This window comes from Lytechinus variegatus, chromosome 6, assembly GCF_018143015.1.
Source record: "Lytechinus variegatus isolate NC3 chromosome 6, Lvar_3.0, whole genome shotgun sequence".
Lineage (NCBI taxonomy): Eukaryota > Metazoa > Echinodermata > Echinoidea > Temnopleuroida > Toxopneustidae > Lytechinus > Lytechinus variegatus.
This window is the reverse complement of record NC_054745.1, coordinates 28434667-28446047: the sequence shown is the minus strand read 5'-3', so window position 1 is coordinate 28446047 and position 11381 is coordinate 28434667. Positions and strand designations below refer to the sequence as shown.

At 37.4% G+C, this 11381-nt stretch overlaps 1 protein-coding gene across 1 annotated transcript; it reads left to right on the top strand.

The window, feature by feature from the left end:
* The first annotated feature begins 7103 nt into the window (after positions 1 to 7103).
* LOC121416584 (galactose-3-O-sulfotransferase 3-like) lies at positions 7104 to 10760 on the top strand. The gene is made up of 2 exons (XM_041610078.1): positions 7104 to 7266; positions 8959 to 10760. Exons 1-2 carry the CDS (start codon positions 7214 to 7216, stop codon positions 10109 to 10111), a joined length of 1206 nt encoding a protein of 401 aa, XP_041466012.1. The 5' UTR covers positions 7104 to 7213; the 3' UTR covers positions 10112 to 10760.
* Positions 10761 to 11381: the final 621 nt, after the last annotated feature.

Genomic DNA, 11381 nt, shown 5'->3' with positions numbered 1-11381 from the left:
ATGAATTATTGAACGCAGATGACGTGTTGGCTTATTGACAGTAACTTCATCATTTAAGTATGAAGGAGCAAGTCCATAAAAACATTGATATGATAGTAACAAAATCATAAATTTGATTCGAAACTGGACTAGTAACCAATATATGTAAATGCTGTAAGACAGGGGATATGTTTCTGTGTACGGGTAACAAGTCGTGCTGCAGAATTTTTGATAGTTTGGAGTGTTTGAATTTAGCGATTATGAAGGTAAGTGAAAGAGAACACTATTGCAGAAATCAAAGTGGCACATATAACAAATGCGTGGACTATAAACGTTCTGGGCCCTGTTGCATAAAAATTTATGTTCTTGTTTGGTCAATGAATTCACGAATTTGCGAATTTCATACAGAGCAAATGAAGCTGCTTGACATTTGTGTAACTGACCGTTCTAAGAGAAGTTTGTCATCAAAAGTTACCCCAAGGTTTCTGCTTCATGGCTTTGAAGTTGCAATTTGATTTCCATCTGCATCTAAATTTACAATAAAACGGTAACCTCTGAGTCAAACCGAGAAAAAAAATGCAGCTTTGATCCATCCAACGGGTGGTTGTTTCATAAAGCTGTTCGTAAGATAAGAGCGACTTTTAGATCCACTGGTGATCCTTTAATTCTTCTGGTAAATATTATTTACCATGAAATCTTCATTGATGATTATTTAGCGCGTAAGAAAGGATTTTTTTTAAAGAAGAATTAAACCTTTGGAACAAGATAGTTTGTGTGAAAACAGAAAAATTAAAGAAACAAATCAACGAAAGTTTGAGAAAAATAGGACAAATAATGAGAAAGTTGTGTGATGTCACTTGTGAACAACTCTCCCAATTATACATTTCACTTAAATTGCCTCTATTGTCACATCTATCAGTGGATCATATGTGTTCTTTCTAAAGGAGGGCATCGGCTTCTTTAAGAACGCATAATGGATAAAGAGTTTGTATTACCACATGAAAAAGCAGAAGGAGAAATTTTCGGGGTATTTTATAGTCCATCAAAGGGAAAGTTGTTCACATGTGACATCACACATACTTGTCGCATTGCCAATTTGAGGATCTCCATAGCATTAGTGATTGCAATATTCAAATGCTCATAACTGTCTCATTATTTGTCCGATTTTTCTCAAACTCTCTTTGTTCTTATTCTTTGATTAATCTGTTTCGACACAAGCCTATAATAATAATAATAATAATGTTTTATTTACCCAGGTTATGTGGGCCCTGCATAACATAACATGTTATTATTATCCTTCTCCAGTCTAAATGCTGAGCGCCAAGCAAGAAGGCATGGTCCATTTTTATAAGTTGTTGGTATGACTCGGCCAGGGATCGAACCCACGACCTCCCGTTCACGAGGCGGACGCTCTACCACTGAGCCAACATGACCTTATTCCAAAGGTTTCATTCCCCTTTAAAGTCGCTCTTAATTAACTTCCGAAAAGCTGTATGAAACGGCCCCCGGAACACACAGAACGAGGCAGCTTTCCGATGATGGGTAGATCGAGCAGCCTTCAGGAAGATGCAGATGTTACTGCTGCAGTTGCTAACCGTGAAAAGCTTAGTCTGCGGGCACAGATCCTGCTTGAAACTTTGATCAACAAGTGGATCTCCACGCAAAGACTAGCACAAATAAAACTTGTTGTTCCTTCACACAAGGCATTAACACAGTCTGCACCACATTCAGGCCCTAATTAAGTTGAGTGAAGGTTTTGCACAGCTGACTAGTAACAGCTAGGGCCATGGAATGGTTTTTAAAGTGGATTGACAAAATGCCCCCCGCCGGTCCCTGGATAGTTATAGTGATTCCACTTCTGGATCTGTAGATGGTTCGAGGAAGAAGGAATTAATGGAAGATAAAGATACTACACTTCACTGAGAAGGTGATCACCCGGGTGATCATTTCTGCCATGGTGAAGGTAAATAATAGCAAGTTCTCGCAATCGAATTGCAATTCTGAGACGGATACTAAATGCTCGTCAAATCAAGGAGATATCACCTCTAACTCCTTGGTCAAATCACAACGAACAACTGATTGCGCACTTATCCACCTTGTTAGGTGCTCAAGGCGCTCCTATATACCCGGCGAAGCTAGGCGTTCATAGCGCACATAGCTTTTCAAGGAACTACTTCCTACCGCGGTACTCTTTTACCTCACCTGGGTTGAGTGCAGCACACTGTGGATCAGTTTCCTGCTGAAGAAAATTACGCCATGGCTGGGATTCGAACCCACGACCCTCTGTTTCAAAGTCCGAAGACTAATCCACTGGGCCACAACGCCCCACTTCATATACTTCATGAAGAGTTTTCGCATACTACGGTGGATACCCTCTACAAAGCATCGATTCCTTCGACAATGCAATTAAAATCACAATGGAGAGCTGAGAGGCTTTTGTAGAAAGTAGGTGGACGCGGACAGCAGATCATCCAAAGATTTGCACCGGACGAACAATTGCAAACATGTCAAGGGTCAAGAGATTCCGATGCTGTCCCGGTCCACCAACTTTCGACAAAAGCCTCTCAGTTCTATTGTGATTTGACTGGCATTTTCAAAGGAATTTGTGCATTGCAGAGACTTTCCCCGTAGTAAATGCCAAAAATCCGGAATAAAGACGGGAATAGGCTAAATGCTATAGTGCATCAAGAATTATTAAACCAATAACATGAATAACGTAAATATATAAAAACTTCATCTTGGAAGTGGTCTGAGATGTGAGACTAATTCAGCATTCCCTGCATCTCTCTGCATGTCAAATAGATCAAAGATAATCGGAAAAGAAGATTTCAATTTGATTTCAGTGGGTCCGACTGCGTTGGTAGTTCTACTTTACGGCTACTATTTCACTCCAAGGTCACGCATGGGTAAGCGTGCAATAATACTTTATATGCACCCAGACTTATGCAAGGTATTTCTTTTGGATCTTTCATTATACCGAATAACCTGATCCGTTGAGTAGTAATCATACACTTCGGCAAAACATGTAGCTATGATCTTGATACCTCGTTTAGAAACTTAAAATTGATATTGTGGGCTATCCGGATGTCGGTATGTATATTTATTCTTTATACATTGTCTTTCCTCTGTAAAGTCATTTAAGTGTATGTCGTCTTTGCACGACAGCTGCCCATACAGCCACAATACCTTTGTTAAAGTTAAACCTTTGAGTATAATCGAAAACTCATTATTGCATATTTTCTAGTTCAAAATTAAACTAGAAATCAGCACTCGTAGTGCAGTCACTATAAAAGCACTGTTAGTGTTTATTAAAAATAAACACTTCATTTATTGTATGTCCGAATGTTTGTTATTATTTAATAGCCATTTATCAATTCAATAGTAATTAGTAAAGATAATAATCTTGATATCATCTCCTATTTGCGAAATCATATCATAAATCAATCCTATGGCTCGTGTGTGTATAGGTCGTGGAATGGCCGGGGTTTAATGAAGATTGTTTAAAGGAAATCTTTGAATTAACAAATATTATATTTAAAGGTTAAGATCACCTCAGAAAAATGTTGATTTGAATCCATAGAGGAAAATGAGACAAGCATAATGCTGAAAATTTCATCAAAATCGGATGTAAAATATAAAAAAAAATATGACATCTTAAAATTTCGCTTATTTTTCATAAAATAGTTATTTTTTGTGCTGCACTCATCCCAGGTGAGGTGAATGGGTACCTGGCAGGGATTTATTCCTTGAAGTTGTAATTACGGCTACCAAGCTACAGCTGGGGTAACAATATCCAAGTCCTTTAATCCTAAAAAGACTGGGCTATTTTGGAGGCTAGAAAAACTGGGGGGCCTTTTGGGCCCCCCCCCCCTAAGATATCGGCCGTTGGTCGTCCGATCGCAACCAAATTTGGCACACACATCCTTTGTCATGTCCTATAAAAGAAAACATAGTAAAAATACTGATATTCATTGTATTTTTTAATATATGCATAATTAATTATGCGAATATGCAAATTTTTATCAAAAAATTGAATTTTTCATACTTTGGTACCTATTGCGGTCCATAAATTCCCGTTTCAAGGTTTTCAGCTGTAAGAAGAGGTTGTTTATCATGGAATTGTGTTATTTCGTGCTTGAATTATTAGATATGCTTATGCAAATTAGTAATAACTAAATATGCAAATAAGTACTCTGCACGCGTTATGTAGAGAAATACAACATTTGGCATGTTTTATTGCATTACACTCTCTTGCAATGAGCCAAAGCAATCTTGGGAGATAAACAAGTGATGTGTTACATGTACACTAGCTGGTGAAAACAAAGCATAAGAGATATCACATAATTTATGCAAATTATATTCATAATTAATTATGTGAATATGCAAATTTTTATCAAAAAAACTTTAGGACATTAGATATTGCATATTGCAAATTCTTGAGTATTCTAGGTATATTTTGGGTTTGTGTAATATATAACTTATTCAATATCAATTATAGCATAATCAACTAAAGTGTGACATTACTTGTCTATTCAGTGTTTCCTGCACCCAAGAATATAGTTGTGCAAGCGATTCTGGTATTTTGCACTACTTTTCTTGTTTTTCTTTGATTTTAATTTCTTGTGTATTTCTTTATTTTTTATGCAATGTTTTCATTATTTTCATATCCTAGAACTGCTACTTGAATTCACAAGTGACATAATATAGAAAGAAACAAATAAAAATGTAGTTACAAAACAATGTGTATAACATTCATTCAAATACCATACACTTTACACACAAACGAATACAAATTTCAATTTCTTACGTGACATGTGATACGAAAATATTACGTAACTCCGCAACCGCGGCATGGGGGTATACAAATCAAAAGTTGCGCAAAACTCAAGAGAAAAAAGTCATGAAATGGCGGCGCGAACGCTTCATGCGCAAAAAAGTTATCGCGATTTATGTACAGGGGGGGCCTAAAAGGCCCCCCCCCCCAGTCTTTTTAGGGTTAAAAGCGTATAGGGAAATTATTCATAATTGTGATATGCGCTATACAAGAACTGTTTATTATTATTATATGCACAATTAAGTCACATGCAAATGAGAGAATCGATGATGTCCCTCACTCACTATTTCTTTCGTTTTTTTATTGTTTGAATTATACAAAATTTCTATTTTTACAGATTTGTCAATAAGGACCAACATGAACAATAAAAATAATGTTAAACAATGTTAATTCCACAAGTTGAAATTTTGTTTCACATGACAATGAGGAGAAAATTAGAACATTTCATATTTTGCATAATAAAGTACAAAAGAAATAGTGAGTGTCATAAGTTCCCTCATGTGCATATCAACCGGGATGTGCATAATTATGATTGTTTTGTGAAATTAAGCGAAACTTAAAAATGTCAAAACTTTCTTATCTTACATCCGATTTTTTTAGTGTTATGTTTGTTGGATTTTTATCTTTTTATTCAAGTTATATTTTTTGTTGGGTTGGACCTGTCATTTAAACCTTGGTAGTGGTTGGCTGCTGAGCCCTGCGACCAAGGTAGTTACAATAATTCTTGCAAATTTTCAGTTTTACGAAGAATGCCCTATAAAATTGTACTTGATTTGTATTGCTTTATATTACTTTGTATTATGTTTTGAATGGAAATGAAATAAAAGAATTGAATTGAACAATTGCAAAGTTTATTTCCACATTTCCATAAAAACATTTTATAATATAGCACATATCACATCATGACAGTATGCCAATTACTGATAGAGCCACCCTGCAAAAAAAAAGACTTACAAATATATAAAAGACTGAATGAAAGTAGACCATGTGGTGAGTGGACGAGTTGGCAGTAGACGAATTGGCAATTTACAATTATATAAAACATAATGCTAGTACACCCCTCCCTTTAATGATGATCGTCGGTGGAGGTTACGAAAATTGCAAAATGAAAAAAATTATGTCCTCCTTAATTTCTATGCTAATAATGTAAAATCTTTCATTTCATTACCCACTTTTGTTTCCTTTTCTTTTTTTCCTGACAAAAATCGTTCAATTTCTTCGGTTGCCTTAACAGGAAATCATCCTTCATAATGACGTCAGCGAATAAACCAAATGTACAGCCTATCAGGAGCTGGCTGGTAAGACAAAAAATCTTCCCCCCCCCCTTCTATTTTTTCTTTCGTCTCTCAAACACAATATCCCCCTGCCTCCCCCGACTATTCTCTCTTATATCATTTGATATACAAACTTTAGATGCACTGCAAATACTCCGGTGTTGATTTAACACCAGCCCGGAATCTATATATGTTAAACAACACCAGTTTCATTTTGGTCTAACACCAGAAAGGTGTTTATACAACACCAATAAGTATTAAAACCATTCCATTGTATTCCATTGTAAAAGAGAACTGTTGCTCGGCTAGCGCCATGAGCGTCTACTGACGGTGTGCGCGCTCTAAAAATACACCATTATTATTATTATCATTAAAACAGCATCGGTTTGATTCTAAACTGGTGTTGTTTCAATACTTCACTGGTGTGGACATATATAGAATCCGGGCTGGTGTTAAATCAACACCGGAGTTTTTGTAGTGTGGACGTATGCAAAACCAGTTGTTCAGTATGCGGAGCTGCCAAATTGTCACGATATTAATACCAATGACACTAATTTCAAAGTTTATAATTTCATTAAGACTCGATGACCCCACACGGGGTAAAGGGTATTATAATCTATATCTGTATTATATGTACATGCAGTGCTAAAATATCATGTGCAGAATATCATTATTAACGCATTATAATTAGATTATTTCTGTATGTCCAAAATTCAAAATCATAATCTCAAACATCAATGCAGGCACTCGTATCATTTAGTACTTGGCTATTCAAATAATAGTAATAATAATGAACCAAAAAGAAACACATTCGTTTGGACTTAGCCATGGTATGGATGGATCATCTATTGCTACTTGGGATGATGTGACAATGCTAAGCACCCCCAGTAACAATAAGATAATTATTATATTTTTCATATATTAAATCTGGAAAAGTTTGACACTCATTCTTTCCAGCCTGAATAAATCAATTAATGTGAGTAAGTACCAGGATTAACATTTTACCGTGTGATTCACTTTCGTCATTACCAGGTCAAATGATGTCTTCGTACATTTTATTTTCCAGAAAGTTTTGTTGGCTGTGGTTCTTCTGGCGACAGTTATCATTCTAATCGCATCCCAGACCATGGTCAACTCGTCACCCCACATTTGGATATACTTCATTGCGAAAGAGAACGAGTAAGGATGAATTAGGGGAGTTTTCGTTTTGCACGTTAACTATAAGCTTATTTCTAATTGGTCTAATGCCAAATTCTTTCAATTACCAATCCGTCCACTATCATTTGGACTACCATCAGTTCGTCCCCTATCCACATGGTCTAATTGCCAGTTCGTCCACTCACCATTTCGCCTAATAACCAGTTGGCCCAATAGCCATTCAGTTCATATATGCCTATGAAGTGTTCATATTGTGCAAAATGAATGAAAATAAAATGGTCATTAGACCAACTGTGTATGAGACGAAATGGTCATCCACATGCGATATTTCATTTCATTTCATTGGACATGAAGGTGATAGTCGCGATAGTAATAATACTCATGTTAAAGGAAACCAAAACCCAAGAAGAGAAGCAATCTTACTGGAAAGAGTAAAATGAGAGGAACAATTAAAAAAAATCATCAAAATCGGTTATGAAATAAGCAAGTTATGGACAATTAAAAGTCTTGTTGTTCTTATTCTTACTATGTGGATCCTCAAATTGGCAAACATGCTTCAAAATGGCTGATTTTGTGAACAACTCTCCATTTGTTTTGTACACATATTTTCAGATTTTCCCCTTTATTTTACATATTTCACTTTATCTCCTCCTGATCTTGACATATATGGTGTGGATTATATTTTCCCATGACATATGTTGTGCTCAGAAGGAGGCAAGATGCAATTTGAAAGATAATGAGGAAAATCTGAAACTTGTGTACAATACAAATGGAGAGTTGTCCACAAAATCAGCCATTTTGAAGCACGTTTGCCAATTTGAGGATGCCCATAGAAAGTACAAGAGTTTTCAAACTCCCATAACTTGCTTATTTCATAACCGATTTTGATGAAACTTTTTTTAAATTGTTCCTCTCATTTTACTCTTTTTAATAAGATTATTTCTCTTCTTGGGTTTTGGTTTCCTTTAATGGTGCGTCACGGTGATAGTGTCAGGGTCCCCAGCCCATCATGGAAATCAGTGAAAATCATTTTACTCTTTTCCAGTCAGAGAAAAATCAGGGAATTTGATTTTTTTTTTTTTATATCTTATTCAGAGGAAAATGCCTCAAATGAGAGAAAAATCAGGGAATTTGATCGGCCCTCAAGTCAAAAGCATGGTAATCAGTCAGTCAGTTTTATTTTGTTGCATATCAAAACGACATTCCATTGAATGATTGGTTATGGTGGTACTAATTAGTTTTACACTATTGTTTTTATACTGAAAATTAAATGTGATTCACTGCAGCAACTTAAAAAACATGCGAAAGTGAGAATGGTTTTAAAAAATCATCAGGAAATTTTTCAAGTTCATAAGGGAATTTGTTTGCTTGAAAAGCAGGGAAAGTGTGAAGGCGGTAGTGATGCGAAACTATGAATTGTTTTAAAAATTTATCAGGGAATTTTTAAACTTCATAAGGAAATTTGTTTGCTTGAAAAGCAGTGATGATGGTGGTAGCGAGTGGGTATTATGGTGGTGGTAATGATTATGATAGTGCAGGTGGTGGTGGTGGGATTGGCGGTGGTGATAATTATTGTGGTAATGCTGTAAATTGGCTCTGATGGTGCCTGTGGTGCATATCTTGCCGCTGGCTACGGACACGTAACCTACCCCCTTTCTTTTTCTTTTTTTTTTAATCCACTACATTTTCGCCTATCTTTTGTTTCAATGACAGTAACATCGTGTCAGCACAGAGTAGTCGTGACAACCCCATGACGTCAGATATTGATGCCAGTAATGTGACGTCTAGCAAGTTCAACAACGGGAGTCACCCGAATCCTTTGGCGTCGCAGATTGGCGCAACTTCTGAAGTGGAACCTACCTGTGTACGACAGAAAGACTTAGCCTTCATCAAGACGCACAAAACAGGAAGTACCACGGTGGCTTCCATCATGCACCGATACGCACTCTCGCATTGGTTATCGTGTTTAGCCTACAAATCAGACCCTACGCGAGGCCATATCAGATTCGATGTGCTCAAAGAGCGCTCCAACCGCAAATTCATCCCACCGCTTGGCGTCCGTGACGGAGACTACGAGAATTACAAGGACTACAATATGCTGGCAGTCCACGTGCGCTATCAGCCGGAGATGTTGAAGAAGTTTATGGCCGAAGAGACGAAGTACATCACAATTCTCCGAGAACCGAGCTCGCATTTCGAGTCTGCCTTTACGTTCTTTGGAGCAGAGAGTGAGCTCTTTGGTACCCATCACGTCGGCAATATAGCCAAGTTTGCCAAAAAGCCGAGCCAGCACTGGAACCAACTCTCAAGAGGCCATAAGAAATATTACACGCACAATGGGCAGATGTTTGATCTCTCATTAGACCAAAGGATACACACCGATAGAACGATTGTGAAATCGATCATTGGTGATATCGCAAAGAAATTCAGCTTGGTCTTGATCATGGAATATATGGATGAATCGCTTCTGTTGCTGAAGAAATTAATGTGTTGGGACTTCAGGGACATTTCCTACGTCGTAAAGAACCACCGCGCGCATACCTCCAAGATGGCGGACGGCGTGCGCGCGGCGCTGCGTAAATGGAACTCGGCGGACAACCTGTTATACGAGCATTTTAATGCCACACTGTGGAAGAAGATTGCTAAATACGGACCGACGTTCAAGGAAGACTTAGTGAAATTTAGAGAAATCTTGAAAGAAGACTACGACGAGTGTGTAGCCCAGGAATTAATAAAAAGAAAGAATAAAATTGTAAGGACGGAGTTGGCTAATAATTCCGACTATTGTACCAATTTGGCAGGTAGTCCATATCGTTTATTTAACAAAGTTTACAAAAGGCAGATTGGTAACATGAAAATGAATTAACATATTATGAAACTGACATTATATGACGTTATCCTGCTCCCTTCGGGAGCTTACGTATACGTAAGATCGTATCTCTGTGACGTTATCACCTCATAACGCCCTCCCTCAGAGGACATAGGAATACGCGTAAACGGAGATTTGACAGAGATGCGCCAGCTGCAGCTCACCTACGCATGCAAGGCAATTATTCATTGCTTCAGCTACTAAGATGGCGGTGCGGTGACGTCAAAGAATACGATTTATGAAAAATGTTGTATAAGATTGTTGAAAACGGTCTTTATAAGAAGTACATCCACCATGAGAATGCAAATAAATGCGTCCATAAGTTTTGAAAATTTGGGAGACCATTAACGAGGGAACGAAGTGAGTCAGTGACCAAACCGATACTCTATATTATGTGTCATATTCGTGGGAGCTCAAAAATACGTATCAGAAAAGTATTATATATATTGCCTGCCGATAGGTTGATTAAAGTAAATGGGATTGATTTTTTAATTGATTGCTAGGAAAGCATGAAAGCTTAAAGTCAAGCAACCAGAGGACCGACGGCTTAGGGTCCTCTCCTGGTAGCGAGGATTTAAATGCCTTACCAAAGGGGCACCAATTGGGAATCGACCCCGCGGGTCACCGCAATACGAAACCCCGCTCTACCGACTGAGCTATCGCGCCGCCATAACACGTTCTTTCCTCGATTAATGGAGGTATTCTCCTAAGCGATTATATTTTCCTTGAAGCGCGAAGCGCGCCAAGGGATTTGTTCCGAGGGTGAAAAAAGGGACAAGAGATCTACTCACATTGTGCTGCACTCATTGCTGGTGAGATGAATAGTGAATGGGTAACCAAAAGTCTTTGACATGGTTAGCTCGAGCTTAAAGGGGAATGAAACCTTTGGAACAAAAAGGCTTGTGTAGAAACAGAAAAATCAAATAAGAATAAAGAAAGTTTGAGAAAAATCGGACAAATAATGAGAAAGTTATGAGCATTTGAATATTGCATTCACTAATGCTATGGAGATCCTCACATTGGCAATGCGACAAGGATGTGTGATGTCACTGATGAACAACTTTCCCTTTGGTGGACAATAAAATACCCTCAAAATGTCTGTTTTTGCTTTTTCTTATGATACAAACTCTTTATCCATGATGTATTCTTAAAAAATATGTATTACATGCCCTCATGTAGAAAGAACACATAATCTATGGATAGATGTGATAAAAGAGGCAATTCAAGTGAAATATATACTAAAGTAATGGGGAGAGTTGTTCACAAG